The sequence below is a fragment of the Canis lupus genome, chromosome 32 (genome assembly GCF_048164855.1).
Source record: "Canis lupus baileyi chromosome 32, mCanLup2.hap1, whole genome shotgun sequence".
NCBI lineage: Eukaryota > Metazoa > Chordata > Mammalia > Carnivora > Canidae > Canis > Canis lupus.
The window spans coordinates 27545769-27562203 of NC_132869.1; the positions used below are offsets into that span (position 1 = coordinate 27545769).

Here is a 16435-nt window from a genome sequence, read left to right on the forward strand (position 1 = left end):
ACCATTTGCCTGTGCCAGGCTTTGCTCAGTGCTTTCCATGTGCTTCATTTAATCCTTGATAAGATTTTGTCAATGACGGTGACATTAGAATCCCCACGCCTGCCCTGGGCCAGAGGCAGGATCTAGGGCTCTGTGGAACAGCATGACATCTACTACATCTGTGTTCTGGATCACTATGAGAAGGGACATGCAATAAAATTAAAAAAGAAATTAAAAAAAAATTAAAAGAAGGGCAGCCCTGGTGGCTCAGCAGTTTAGCACCTGCCTTCAGCCCAGGGTGTGATCCTGGAGACCCTGGATCGAGTCCCACGTTGGGCTCCCTGCATGGAGCCTGCTTCTCCCTCTGCCTGTGTATCTGCCTCTGTGTGTGTGTGTGTGTCTCTCATGAACAAATAAAATTAAAAAAGAAATTTTTAAAAGGAAGGGACAAGCAAGCCAATGGCTAGACTTCATAAGAGAGGGTGGGTGCAGGTTCTAGGGGCCTGAGGAGGGCGGCAGGGCATGGAGGAACACAGGAGAGAAGTTCCCAGAGGTAGCGAACACCTGGATGAATGTGGAAGCACCCCGAGGTGTTTCCCGGGCCAAGAAAATGACGTGGCATCGTTTGTGAGCTAATGGGTAATGACATACAGCACTCAGCCCAGTGCTTGGCACATGCTCAGTGCCCAGTAAATGTCAGCTCTAATTACATGGGGCGTCCATCTGCTTTCACCACACAAAAAATAAAGGGCAGGCAAAAAGGAAATGAGGTAGGAAGCCCAGCACTGGAAGGCATGGTGAACAAAGAGACAAGAGATGTGGGTTCTACTGTCAATTTGGTACCAATCTCTTGATGAATGGCCTCAGGTAAATCCACTGATCCTTAGGCTTAAGATTCCCTTGTCAGTAAAATGAGGAGTCTGGACAAGTTAAAAGCATGACTAATGTTTAGTATAACCCTGACCTTCCACAGAAAGTACACAAAATAATTACCCTATCCTGCCCTGCCCTACTCAACCCTAACCACACCTAACCACACTTTAAGCCTTATATATAGAGACTGTTGCCTGGATTCAAATAGACTTTTTAGAGCTAATGGCTATGCTGCTGTTCTTTCCCTAGGGTCCCGCTATGGTTCTTTCTAGCTTGAATAGATAAAAGGCAGAGGAGTAGGACGGTTAGAACACTCCCAAATTACCTGGGTGTCATTCCTAGATTTATCACTTAATAGTGCTGTGACTTTGGCTAAACTCCTTAGCCTCCCTATGCCTAAGTGATCTGTAAAATAGGGATAATTATACCTAAGTCACATGGTTGTTGGAAGAATTGCATTATTTTGTACTGAAATACTTAGAATGGCATCTGGCACATAGTAAGGCCTAGATAAGTGTTTGCTATTTCATTCTACCGTTTGGAGGCGATGGTGATTAACATCGATTGTCACTGGCAGTTCTACACTGCCAAAAGACTAATTTTCAGAATCTATATGTAGTATACATATGTAAATAAATAAGTATATATGCACATGCATATATAAGTATATATGATTATGTCATTATAAAAACAGTCTATGGTAGTTTTAAAATCTATCTAAAAAGCCTTTGATATTCTTCCATTCAAAAGGCAGAACCTAATTCTCCTTCCCTTATCTGTGGGCTGTACTTAGTGACTCGCTTCTAATCACTAGAATATGGCACAATGTCAATATTTGAGTCCAAGCTTACAAATTAAAAGCTTTGTGGCTTCTTCCTTGTTCTCTCTTAGATCACCCCATCTGGGGGAAACCAACTGCCGTGTTGTGAGGATATTCAAACAGCCTACAAGCAAGTTCATGCAGCAGGGATCTGAGTCGTCCTGCCAACAGCCATATGAGTGCACCATCTTAGAACTAGACTTTCCAAGCCTAGTCAAGCCTTGAGATGACAGTAGCTCCAATCAGCATCTTGACTTTGGCCTCATCCCTAAGTCAGAACCACCAAGCTAAGGCACTTGCAAATACCTATCCCACAGAAACTGTGACAGAATTAATGCTTATTGTTTTAAGCCATTAATTTTGGGGGTTTAATTTGTAACACAGCAATTCATGACAAATACAGTATTATAAAGCTTTAGGTTCAAAAGTCAATAAGGTTTCACGACCACAGGTCTCTCCTTTTTATGTTTGTAGTTCTGGCTGTACCAAATATTTTGTCCATAGAAGTTGTTACCATATTAGTGTCTTCCAGACACCTCTGTAAGTAAAAATGGGAGTAAATGATCCCAGGGTCAAAGGATAGAAAGTGGAGGAATGAGCTAATGGTTATAAGGAACAAGCCAAACATGAAAGCAAAGCCCTAAGTAGTTTTACTCTCTAGAGCTAAGATGTGAAATACCATCAATGTTAACTTATGTTTACTTACATCTACCAAGAAATCAAAGACCCGGGCGTGCAGAGCCTTGGCAAGTGCATCCCTGGTGTAACAGGCCTGCTCCACATTGAGGGTCACATGGATAGACTCCGACTTGCCTCCCCACTTGCTATCCATCTGCCGGCTTGTGAGCTTCTCTTTCAACCGGTCCTGGTTTATTCCCAGAAGATATGCAGGAAAAGCCAAAACTATGAAAAACCAAATAAAACATGATTGTCTTTCAGAATCTAAGCAATTTATTTCATAAACACATGGAAGCACTTTTGTGTGTGTATGCACACATAAGACACACATACAAGACACCATTATTGGTCCCCAAAAACTTTCACTCTACTGAAGACTGCTAAGCAGCAGTCCCACACACATCCCGCCACTTTGTTTTTCTCAATTGTTCTATTACATGAGTCAATTCCTATGACTGAGACTTCCAATAATACAAATCAGTGATCCAAGAAGGATGGTGAACCAATCCCCCCTACTGAGATCACAATTAAATGCCTAAAATGGACATCTTTCCAAGCTTGCAGCAAGGTAGCCCGGAAGGAACTAAATCAAGAGACATTTCTTTGGCTCCAAAAAGTGTTTTCTTCCTTTCTGATATAGTGTTTTCATAGAATCATTTCCAAAGATGTTGAAGCACCTGGTACCACAGAACTAATAATCATAAGCAATCTCGTATTTCTTCAATGCTTACCATGTGTAGAGTTACTAGAGAGGACAGCACACAAAATATTAAGAAATCTTGAAGACAACCTAGATGAGGCATGGATAGCTTATCAAATTAAGAAGCCTACTAAAAAGTTCAACAGGTGATACAGGAAGACAATAAAGTCCAGGAGGAATCTAGAACAGGAAGCTGTTATGGCTTGCTGGGGTAGTCGAGGAAGATGAGGAATTTGGATGGGGCCTTAAAGGATGAATAGGATTTGTACAGATGCAGAGGAAGACAGAAGAGGGGAGGACAATGGGGTATGCACAAGTATGGAGGCAGTGATGTAAGAGATATGGTCAAGATGCAGCAAATGGACTAGCATAGGCTTTAGCTGAAATGGTAGGAGATTACAAGGTTAGGGTGACTCTGACACTGGAGGTCCTTGAATAGTATGAGAAATTTGGGCTGAGGCAAAGGGGGCCTGAATGGTTTCTGGGGAGGTGTGATCCATAAGGTTTCTCTGGGAGAGGCATATGGAGTGAAATGGGGGGCATTTGTGCTATTCATGTCCCATCCCATCCTATGGATACGTAGTAACATAGTTTTGGTCTTCCAATAGAAAAGCTGAATAGATGGCTTAGTAACTTGTTTCAGGTCATGAGACTTGCCAAGAGGAGGGCCAGTGATATAAATGGATTTTCTTGATTTCATCTCCAAATACTCTAATGTGACTAAATGATACCATTCTGGGTCATGAAAGAATGCTCAGATCTTTTTGTACTATGAATGAAAGATTTTCATGGACACAAATCCAAACTCTAAACTTGGATTTGAGTCTTCTTTTTCTTACATAAAACTGTATCAAAAGTTTCTCATAAAAGGATTTTGTTAAAGACTTTATGATAATGCTTAAAAATCACAAGCCTCCCAATAAAGGATAATCTGAATTTCACAGATGGTGCTAGAATGAACGGGCTGACATTTCTCAGTATATACCTTCCAATGAGATTAAGTCAATGAATGCGTTTGAAGAAGTGTAATGCCAGAACAAGGTATCTATTTGCTATGCTAGCATTCTGCAGAAATGCTCTGACTAGTAGACGGGCTTCCTTTTACAAAGGGCACGTGAACAAGATCAAGTGCACTCATTTGCCAATGGACAATTCCTTTAGTTTGGTTTTAATGTTAACACGTATGTTTAGGAATCTGGATGTGTCTTCCACTAAATTGAAAACCTTTGCACAAAACAAGGACATAAGATATCCATAAGCCACAGTAGACACGTGCACGGTTATTGGGAAAACCAAGAGACATTTACCAAAGTATCTAACATATAAAGTGGCCTTTACTAACGGGAAGCTATAATGTTGGTTATCATCACACCACTAGGCAGTTAGACACATATATGTCTCACTTGATACAGTGGATATTATTACCAATGGTTTGTAGTAAATTCACAGGGCCCCTCACTGTTCATGGTAACTACACAGTACATACCTTGATACAATGAATAATTAGCCTCCATTTGTCGGTTTTGTAAATATGGGCTTCTCCCAAGCCCCTAATCGTGCTAAAATAGGGACACAGTTAAAATATTTCGTAAAAATGTTTATGCCATTATCTTTATGATCGTAACTAAAGAAATACAACACTAAGCCCCTGGGTCATTATCTAAAACTGAAAAAGAAATATACTAACTTCCAAGTCCCACTGCTTCTGTAGAAGGCAGGAGTGAAGGACCGTAGGCACCTGGAAAACGAGGCATGGAATCTGGCCAAGAATCAGAGCCACAAGCTTAGGGAAACCATTAAGAAGTTTAAAGAGGAAATCTAGGACTTGCTTAGATTTCCATGTTTTTGGAAATCCATGCCATGTTTTTCAAGTACAAGCTTTTACGGCCCTATATTTTCACCAGTGGCTGCCCTGGTGCTGAAATGATAGGGCTTCTCATATTGACTTCCTGCAGGCTGTGAATTTCCATGAAGGTGTGTGCAGGTGTGGCTGCAGAAGAACCTCAGTACAGAAGTACAGGGTTGTGGGGGAGTGATGGGGCTGGGGGGAGGAGGCTTGGCTTAATTTCAAAATGCTGATGTGACTGCTGTAGTTAGAGTTACACAGAACATAAAAGAACCTGCTAGAAAGTAATGTTTCAACACATTTTGATAATGAGAACAGATTTCTCTTATTGCATTTAAGTGTAAAGCAAAGTTGGACTAATTTTTCGGTTGACATCTGAAGTACAGAGAAGATAAGATAAAAAGATGTAGCAAAAACAAAATACTGTTTTATAAATATAAAATAAGTGGCAAGGTAATGTGGGCTGTCTTTGGTGTTGAGGTTCCATGCACTCTAATCCATCAGTAACACCGCAAAAAAGATGGCCATTGTCACTTGTATTTCCTATTGCTTTTCATGCATTTTTTTCCCCTTCAACAAAATTCATAGGCTAATGTCTTTTGAGCAAGACTTGTTTCCAAAAGTATGTCATCTTACTGCAGTGATTATGATGGATACCTATGTGCCTAAGTTGAGATTTGTTTGACTGCTCAGCAATGTAAAGCTTTGGCTTAGAAAACCCTAACAGCTCCATTAGTCTAAGGTCAGGTCAACAACAAAACCTGTTGTCACGGATGTCTGTTTTGCTTTGTTAGGTCAGCTGTGCCGGGAATCTTTTTTTTTTTTTTTTTAAAGATTTATTTATTTATTCATGATAGACATAGAGAGAGAGAAAGAGGCAGAGACACAGGAGGAGGGAGAAGCAGGCTCCATGCACCGGGAGCCTGACGTGGGATTCGATCCCAGGTCTCCAGGATCGCGCCCTGGGCCAAAGGCAGGCGCCAAACCGCTGTGCCACCCAGGGATCCCTGTGCCGGGAATCTTATCGTCTTTTTCTACAATAGCTTGAGAAAGTCTGCTTTCTTCTGTTATAAAAACATGGGCTAACACTTGCCTCTAAAAATTTATTCCACGGGATATACTCAAACACGAGAAAGATGATATAAAGTAGGTTATTCATTTTAGTGTGTTCATTCAGTATTGTACTAGCAGAAGTTCCACTCTGATATCCACCAACAGATGATTGGTTCAATAAAAGTACACATAGCTAAGCAGTGGAATACTATGTAGCTAAAAAAGGATGAAGCTCTTAATGAGTAGAATAATCTTCAAGACATAATGTTAAGAGGAAAAGCAACTGTAGAACATTATGTTCTATGCTCCCATTAATGCATAAAAGTGAGAAAAAAAAATGGACAAGCGTCATTGCTCTGGAACACATATCCCCTGAAACGGATACAAGAGACTGGAAACTTTGGTGCCTTCTGGGGAAGGGAACAAGATGACGAGCAAAGGGGTAGATGGGAAACTCTTCTAAGGGGTAATGACTCATTTTAACATATACCAACTGAGGAGGAAACAAATTATCAGAAGGAGGGCCCAATTCTTTGTTAGATCTCTTTGCTCAAGCACAGCCTCTCCTAATCTCCATCACTCCACCATGTCCACATCAGGGCATTTAAAGGGAGTTGCCAATCCTGGGCCTCACCCAATTGGCTGAGGAGGCTACTTCCTCCGGACATCAACGTGCAATGAACCACTGCTTGGCTCAAGTATACGGGGGAATGCTTGCTGTGTCAGACTTGTTTTGTCCTCCAGCATAAAGAGGAGATAAAAGGTTGTACTATCCAAAAAGACAAGTCAAATTCATTCTGCTTCCACCAAGCAACCCACAGTGTCAATGTTAAAAGGACAAGTGTTAATGACCCTCCTGGATACTTATGTGCATTTGTTAAATGTGAAGGAAAATGTACATAAGTCTGGAAACAGTTATTATTAGGTCCTGTTCCTAGACTTCATGCACTCCACATATATTTATTGTTTTCCACCCCACTCACTTCCCTGGTCAACATAATTCATCTTTCTCTTTATCAGATAGACATCAGAAGTTAGCAGAACTTCCCTCTTTTATCACAAAAGAAAACAAAAATATAATAAAAAAAAAAGAACCTTATTTGGAATGGAAATAGCCTCCCTGCATTGTCAGCAATGAGTGGGATACTATTTATTACTAAGCATCTAAATTTATCATTCTGGAAGAATGCTGAGAAAGGAAGAAATGTCTTCCTGGGTGGTTAAAGGCTGTGTGGGTTCTGAGAGCAGCCCGGAAAGCCATCTGATGCCTCAGATTGCAGCTCGCACAACCAATAACGCGTCTCTGCAGGAACGACTGGTATCTTCCTTAAGAGTACACGTGATCAGTCTTTAGGCTCTGACTACTACAGAGGTGATCAAAAAAGGTGATCACCAGATCACCAGCAATTTCAACACAATAGCCAATGCCCATTGTTTGTTTTCAGAATCCAATCTAAGGCAACCCATAGGCAGGCTCAATCTGTGAGCCTTCCATATTGACATAAATCCAATCAGTTGCTCTTCAGGACCTTTAGGTGAATATAGACCCTAAATGTCAGGGACAGAGAAGATTTTTATTAGGAGACAAATCTTTGGAGTTATTTAGCTACTACTCTCATCTTCATTCAAGTGTCACTTTATTTTTATACCAAGGTGTGAAATTTTGCCAGATTCCCCCAAGGTTGATGGTAAACTGAAACTCAATCTCATGAATGGCCTACTGGTGTGGGCTGTGGTGAGGAGGGCAGGTGCACAGGAGAAGCCCAGCAGGACACGGGACTCCTCATATCTTCCCCAAATCACTGGCTGAGACCCTAGCAAAGGACATCAGCGGGTTATACTTGGGATGGAGCTAACCGATCGTTCACCCCCACTCAACCGCTATGTGCCAGAGTTACTCACACTCCTCACTCTCCACAGCTGCGTAATTGCCAACTTCTTTGAAGCTGATGTTCCCCAGGTGGAGGATGCCTGCCACTATCTGCAGCACCAGTGTCTGCTCCTCCGCGAAGATCCCAATCACATTCATCGCGTGCTGGGAGAGAAAAGACAGATCATCTGGGTGAGCTGGTCACCAGCTTCCTAAGCACGTCATAAAGAAACCAAAGCTTGGATTGAGTTGTCAATCCCCAAAGCAGTCACATGGGGCTTAGCCGACAGTGGCGGCTGGAAGGACACTGTCACTGCCCAATGCACCCATCCATTCCTCTCAAGTCTCAGAGGCACGCTGGAAAGGCAGTTCTGTCTTTAGTTCCTCTATGTGATCCCCCCAGCTGGAGACCTCCATGAGCAAAGATATACAGAGGGAGCAGCAGCTGTAGCACAGTCAACAACCTGTCCTTGTGCCCTGGGGTATCCTTACTGTCACCTCCCTCCCTCCAACGGCACTGATGCCCCTTTTCTAGTTATTCCAGGGAGCCTTTGGAGATCTTTCGCCTCATCTGGAGGGCGAAAATAGATTGTACTTGCGAAAAGGATCTTGCTTAAAAATCTCCAGCAAATCCAATAGAAGCGTCAATAGAAAAGTCTTGTTTCTAAGGTCTGTGAAATTCAGTAAAAATTTCACATTTTGAAATGCCAAGACTTATTTATCTGAATCCTACGAGAACCATATGCTAGGACTAATGTAGGCCCCTTGATGCTGTCTTCACTCCTGCACCCAGGATGGAGTCTGCCTGAGTAGCCTGCTCCCCTCAAGCAGGAGGTCAGCTCCCCTCAAGTTGCATCCTGACCTGCCCTGTCAGGGTCCCTGCCTCGCACCTGCATCTGGGCTGAAGGATGGGCCCGGCTGCCTCCAAAAGCAGAGGTGATGCAGTTCTTTGAAGCTAAATGGGTACACAGCCCAGCTCCAGAAAGTTCTAGACTGACTTCCTAAGTCGTTTCCCTGAAGATGTGACCCTCCAATCATGTACTTGGGTTGACCCTTTGTACCATAACACACACACAGAGTGAGGGCACGGGGTAGAGGGTCGCCCTCTGCTCATTTAGTGTGGAGGTGAAGGAAAAGCACACGGAGGTGTTGGAAAAGATCAGATGGGTAGTCTCGGCTTCATCTGTCTGGGGAAAATGCTGAGCAATTATATGAGCTATAGGTAAATAGGGATGGTAAATGGATTACCTACAATAATGTTCACCGGTTAATTGGAGAACCTGCGGGATGTGGGTGGGGGGATGAGGAATTCACTTTTTTACCCATTTCAACTCATTCAGTGGTCCCCAGGCAGCTGGCCCAGGGCTATTGCAGAGTGCTTATGCATGTTTTTAAGGAAATGAAGTGCTTACAGCAGAACGCGGTGGAAATTGCACGCTTCTCTTTGCTTTTACCCCTCCCTGCCCTTTCTACCACAGGCAACGCCAGGTCTGCTGAGCCCACCCTGCCTGGTCATGGGCCAGCACTTACCAGTGTTTCCTGAAACTCCCGCCTATCGTCAATGTCATCCACCTTGTAGGACCCAGAGAGGCTCAGGTAGTAATAATAGTCCATGCTGGTGATGCCGAGGCTGTGCTTCTGCTCTGCGGAGGCGCCCTCGATGAGCTGGAGCAAAAGGAAGCAGGGTGTGTGTGGTGTGGCCCACAGAGCAGAGGCACCACTCCCGGGCCCAGGTGATGAGCATGTTCTGACCCTGACTTCTAAAATGATGGGTGGTCCTCGACTCCAAAATATGGGCTTCAGGACAGCTGCCCCAGGTCACCTCCACAAATTCTAGTCCTTAATGTTGGTATGACCTACAAAAGCTGAGAATATCCCCTCTGTCCAGTAATGAGAATCGCAGTGCTGTGTTGGTGAGATCCCTCCGAAGAGTGGAAAATAAGCCAGATTATAATTACTTCATTTCTGCTCAGCTTGCTTCTGGCTTTACAAAGTGCAGCTGCCCCTCCATGCTTCTCCCTCTGGATGCATACGGAACAGCAGCCCCAGGGCCCCCTGCTCTGGCATTCTGAGACCTCCTAACCAATGGACTATCACTGGCTTTCTGTTCTAGCTCTGATATTTGCCTTTGAGTAAGACCTTCTTACAAGGGCTCTCACCAGTGGTGTGCTAGAAAAATTTTCAACAATCAATTCTTGGGAACAAAAATGGATTTGTAGTGTTTGCTGACTGCCATGGTGTAAATACTCCTACCACAACTGATTTCAAACTACCAAGAAAATACCACTGAAGGAGAAAGTGGGAAGGGATGCACGCAGCCCATGCAAACCAGCTCTAGCAACCTGAGGGATTTAGGAAAAGAGAGGGCCTAGCCACACTTCTCCATCTCCGTCAAGTTCCTCATGGCATCTCAGCTCCACACCCCTCAAGGAGGGAACATCATCGCCATTACAGAGAAGTTCTAGGTCACCCATGACAACAGGGTCCCTTAGCTTTCTTCCACCTCCTCAAAATATCTTTATGCCTTCCTATTTTTCCCCTCTTGTTTTTCCTCCCCATCCACATCACACAACCCCTCATTTGCATCTTCAACCCCCCGTCTCCACCTTCTCAACCCTCTTCTGCCTACAGACACATGCTGCTCTTGGTTGTAAGCTTTTCCTTGACTGTGAACTTCTTCAAGCCGCAGAATAAACTTCCTCATCATGTGCTAGCCACCTGGAAGAATGATTTGCCATCATCTGAGATAGCTACCTAATTGAAAAGACTATGTATGAGCTCCTGACAGTTTAACTTCCTTCTAATCCAATGATCTTCAAACTATAACAAAGTAAAACTAACACAAAAAACAGCTGCAGGCCTTTCTTCAAAAAAAAAAAAAAAATCTGACATGGATCACAAATATAAAATGCTAATACATAAACTCATATATAAAGAAATGTTTTGGTATCATTATATTTCTTAAATACTTAAAAACATTAAAAAAAAGTAGTCGAATCTGAAGATTCCTGAAGCCTCAGAACACAATCAAAAAAGCAACCCTGCACACTGCTCCAGCCCCCTTCTGTGGCTTCTGGACATCCAAATCAGAATTTCCTGACCAGGGATTAAAGATCCTTAGCCTATCTCTAGTCTTTCCTCCAACAGCTCCCCTTCAGGAGACTTCCGCCCTTGCCAACAGGTCCAGGCCTGACTGCCACCTCCACAGCATTGTTCGGGCCACCTGACTCACCAGAGCAGCCTTCCCCATCATGTTCCTCTGTGGACCCTGGGTAACTCTCCTTACTGTCCCGGCCATCCCTCCCCATGTGAATTCCTGCCTGGCAAAGAATCAAACATTCCTACTTTTGTTTATTACTTTTGTTGTATTATTATTACTTTTTAATATGATTATTTATTTGTAATATTACTATATATTAATACTGCTATATTATGATTATTTTTGTTTTTTTGTTTTTTTATACATATATATTTTATATTTTTGTTTTTTTTGTTTTGTTTTTAATTTTTTATTTATTTATGATAGGCACACAGTGAGAGAGAGAGAGAGGCAGAGACACAGGCAGAGGGAGAAGCAGGCTCCATACACGGGGAGCCCGACGTGGGATTCGATCCCGGGTCTCCAGGATCGCGCCCTGGGCCAAAGGCAGGCGCCAAACCGCTGCGCCACCCAGGGATCCCTTGTTTTTTAACACTTTCTTGATTATTTAATTTTTGGGAAGTGTTTGCCTTCTGTCCCCAAAACCTTACTCTCCTTGCAGGTAGGGACATCCTCCCAATTTTTTGCACATTGACTTATACATACTACAGTAATGAATACTCCTTGATTTGGCAGACTAGATTGTCTAAACCTGAGAGCTGAAAGGTTAAGAAAAAAAAAATCTTTTTTTTTTTTTTTTTAATGTGGAGAAGGAATAAGGAAATAGAAAAGAAAAAAACATAAAGGAAAACCTGGTAAAATATGTGAAAACTCCGCTCTCCGGGGTTCCTCATCACCACCCTGGATTTTTCCAGAAGGAAGTTGGAGATCTTTCCACCATCTGGTTCCCCACCTGGACTGAACTGGATTTCAAAGTATTTTCCCTGCAAGAAAGTTAGGGATTTCCTTCAATGGTTGGTGAACAGAAACATGATGTTCCAAACAGGCTTTGAATACAGTATATAATTCAAGGAAATTCATTAATGAAAGATACATTCTGAATTATTCCCAGTTCTGATCAAGACTTCCTTACTTCTTCCTATCACACAATAACCAGGGCTTTTGTCCAGTCACACGATTCTGTATTGAGAGAGAGAATCTATCCTTCCAGCCCAACTAAATAAGGCTATGCTGTATTCCTTGCCCATTTCCCCTCAAGTGGGTGCTTGCCTGCTAAGCCGGAAGCTGTAAAGAATGGGATAGAAAATCTCAAGGTTCCCTTGATCTAACAAGAGAGAACTCTCTCAGCTTCTCTCAGGGAGAGCAAATTCCCCCCTCTGCTAGACTTATCTTGATGGCTTTGAGCAAAAGGAATGCCTTTTACCTCTGGATCATGTAGCATTCTTCTATAAAATAAAAACACTTGATTATAAACAATGTTCTTTCCAGCTATTGTGGGTGTGGAGATTTTTGTTACTGTTGTTAATTATTTCCTTTTAAATTACTGCTAAGAGGGAACAAAGGAGAATAAAGCCCTGGAATTCAGCTGGAAAGGTGTCCAGATCATAAGGAAATGCCATTATTTTTCTTGCTAGAATCTGGTTGCTCTCCCATCCTCGGAAAGGGCCAGGCGAGAGTAAATGTAACTGAAGGAAAAGATGAGACAGTGGGTGTTAGGGAGTGGTATGGCCTAAGGTCACACTGGAGAGCATGCCCAGCCTAACTGCATTTCTTTTTTTTCTTTTTTTTTTTTTATTTTAAAACATTAAATCTTTTTAAAATGTGTACGCTGATGAAATCCACCCATTTCAGGGCCGGCTCCTGCCAGGCCGCAAGTCTGGGACTAGAACCATAAACTCATTAAGGACAAGAAAAGCACATTTTGTGTTTTTCCTGCTGCCTACAGGATCCACTACCTACTGTGTTCCTGCTAAGTCTGTTGCAGATTCCAAGTATCAGAAAGGCTACAAAAGAAGGCTGCTCTCTACCATTTTCTGATGACTCCTCCTCTGTTCCCTCTAAAAAACACAAAAGCAAACAACACATAGAGGCACCAGACAGAGAGAAGGACCACAAACCACTGCTCTCCCAAATTACAGTGGTTCCTGAGAAACGACTGCTGAACAAGAGTCCCCATGCTTCCTATTATTATAACTATTCCTTCACCATCTTTTCCCTTTGGTACATTTTGGAGGGATTAAACCAGTGTCTGTCCACATACATCTCTTAATCATTCCCCATCAATTTGGGGGTGAGAATGAAACCAAACTGGACATAAATCCAGGAAGGGCAGATGCAGTAAATGGCAAACTCTTCATGCCCTTCTAGAAGTGGTTCAATACTTCGGCCACCATGTTGCAAAAACCTGGGGAGACTGAGAAATGCTGGTGCCCAGGGCCACCCCAGAAAAGTAAACCCATCTCTAGGGACTGGCACACAGACTCGAGCACTTCTAAAAAGCCTGGGTGATTTTTATATGTGGCCAAGGTGGAGAGCCACGGTTTCAATGAACAGAAGTGCTAATACACAATTCACATTTGTGATATGAAAGGTAAAACCCCTAACAAGAGACCAAAAGTTTAGTTTTGTAGAGCAGCCTGGGGGAAAAGAGGAACTTGTATAAAGAAAGGAAGTCATGTTTTCATAACTAAATGGAAAGCAACGTTGATTCTTGGTAATGTTTTATTTCTTAAAGCTAGATGCTAGCTACACTGGTGTTCAATGTATTATGTAAATGTATTATATATATTGTTCATGTATTGTAAAAATAGTGTTTGAAATATTTCATAATATATTTCTTAAAATTTGACAAGACTTGTAAGTGGAAATATGTGAGTTCTTATGATTCATACCGCATGTCCATTTTTTTAAGGTTTTATTTCTATGTAATCTCTATACCTAACATGGGGTTTGAACTCATAACCCTGAGATCAAGAGTTGCATGTTCTACAGACCAAAGCTACCAGGTGCCCCTGCATGTCCATTTTAAAAAAAGAAATTACCTATATTCCCACCCTGATACCTCTTGTATTGCCCCCTACTAAATAATGCCAGTTAATAGTATATTCAAACTTTGATTTTGAGACACCTTAGTTAAGTTTTATATAGTGTACCTTTTAAAATAAAAATGAGACCATATTGTATTGTTCTATAACCTGTTTTTTAAATTTAACAATATATTATGGATATCTTTTTTTTAAAGTCATTATTAACAGGGAACTTAGATATAACACCTTAAAAGTACTCTTGGGCCAAAGAAAATGAACATTAAAAAAAAAAAAATTTTTTTTTTTTTTTTTAAAGTAGACCCCGTGCTGGGCATGGAGCCCAACATGGAGCTTGAACTCACAATCCTGAGATTGAGACCTGAGCTGAGATCCAGAGTCGGACATTTAACTGACTGAATCATCCAGGTATCTCTGAACATTTTAGATGTTGATAAAAATTGCCAAATTGCTTTCTTGGGGGAATGTGTTAGGCTTCAACCAATAGCATTTTTTTCTCTGGTATTATCAATATCCTTAATGTTTGCTCTGAGAGACAGAAAATGATATATGGTTTTAATTTACATTTTTCTCATTATTAATGGAAATATCTTTGGATGCCCCATCAGACATAATTCTGTGTGTGTGTGTGTGTGTGTGTGTGTGTATGCACACACAAGCTCACACACAAATTACCCATCCATACTCCTTCTCATCTTTCCTTCAGGATTATACCAAATTTTATAATCAGAAAAATAATAAATACTGAGCATCTTTGTTTTGTTTTACAAACAACGACTGATGTATCCTCCTTTTCCAAGGAAAAAGAATAATTTATACTGGAAAAACCGAAATACTGATTTAATTATTCTTTTGCTCCCTTAGAAAGGCAAAGAGGAGGGGATGGGTAGCTAGAGAGTTAAATTTGGTCAAGTGCATTTTTACAGGGCAGGCTGCGACAATTAGGGAAAAAAGGTCAAGTGGAAAATTCACTCACATTTTCTTTTGTATTTCATTACCTAGAAACTTCTTCAAGATAACACAACCCAGGCATTGAGCAGAAAAATATGAGTGGTGAACTAATGAGTAAATAGAATAGTATTGAACATCAAGGAAAATGAGGGCAATAAGGACAGATTATAACTCACCAGGGAATCTAACAATCACTGCATGAGAACCTAGTAAGAATTCTCTTGGAAATAGAAGCTTCCTTCCAAAATAGAAGGGTGAAAAAGAAATTGTTTTTCTCCAAAATTCCCACTATTTATTTTAAAATGGTCCGGAATCAGCCTCACAGATGGCTCCCTGAATGCTTTACTGCCAGACATAATCTATGGTTGAGATAAGATATAAAATCTACATAAATCAAAGCTACTGGCCAAATACTCATTTCTTTGTAAATGTGGCTTTTTGTCAAGGGGAATATATTCACATGCATCCTTGCCAGCTTTCCAATTCACCCCCTCAGGAGACACTCAGGCAGAAAAATGTCTAAATGGGCATTTGTGACAATGCATTTGGCTGACATCTTCATTGCCTCGGGTAAGTGGACCAGTTAAGAGGCCATCTGACAGGCCATCCAGTTGCCTTGGGATGTTATTAGGTTACATGAATATATCTAAAACAAATACACAAAGCTCTGAGGGGTGGGTAGACAATTGGCTCACTCTGGCTCACAGTGAGGAGGAAGGTTCTCTCCAATGTATGGGATCGAAGTATCTGCTGCCTTTCATGTCTTTGGCCCAAGTTCCATGAAACGGAAGCAAGGCAAGAAGACCAGCAAATCTAGTTGACTCATTATTTGTCTGGGAAAGGAGGTCTTTCCTCCAGGGCACAACGCAGACTCCTCCAGGACAAAAGCTGACACTTTTATCGATTTTTATTTTCTCTAGTAAGGCAACTCAAGTTGTGAACTGTTTTCAAAAATTATCTTATATCCCAAGGCTCAAAAATAACTTCAGTGAAAGGGCAAATTGAAGCCTGACAGCAAACTGCTATTGAAAATGAAGAAAAGATTGAAATGGCAGCCTCCTGATGATAGGTAAAAAGCTCACATTTCCTTGGGGATACCATACTTAACCCAGGAAAATTAACATCATTTCAGGTGACGGTCTGTGAAATGGGGAAGAGACTTACAAATCGGCTAGAGTTGTTGTTCCGGACGGTCTTGGCGTTCCCAAAGGCCTCCAGCAGCGGGTTGGACTGCAGGATGATGTCCTTGACGTGCTGTCACAGCAAACAGGCCAGAGGTTAGGACAGTGCAAGCATCAACCACCAACCATGAAGCCAAACTTTCCCTAAGGACCTGGTTTCTGAAGGCAAGGTCTCAAATCTACATGGTCCTGGGGTTTCTGCAAGATTTATGCTTTTCTCCCAATAGACCTAGACTGCTTGTGTGTTCATGCCTTCCAGCTCCTCTGACTTGATGCATCATGCCCTGGAGCCAGGGTACCAGCAAAACAGGAGCTATATATGTTCCAGGACTGGGTGTCC

General features: G+C 41.9%; 1 protein-coding gene across 1 annotated transcript in view; it reads right to left on the reverse strand.

Moving 5' to 3' along the window:
* The window catches only part of MYO1E (myosin IE), a 199422-nt gene that overhangs the window by 68095 nt on the left and 114892 nt on the right, over nucleotides 1-16435 (reverse strand). Inside the window, exons 6-10 of the mRNA XM_072808823.1 lie at nucleotides 16079-16168; nucleotides 11771-11902; nucleotides 9350-9484; nucleotides 7852-7984; nucleotides 2379-2575 (exon numbers count right to left, since the gene is read on the reverse strand). Of these exons, the coding sequence (XP_072664924.1) occupies nucleotides 2379-2575; nucleotides 7852-7984; nucleotides 9350-9484; nucleotides 11771-11902; nucleotides 16079-16168 (687 nt within the window). The remainder of the gene's footprint in view (nucleotides 1-2378; nucleotides 2576-7851; nucleotides 7985-9349; nucleotides 9485-11770; nucleotides 11903-16078; nucleotides 16169-16435) is intronic.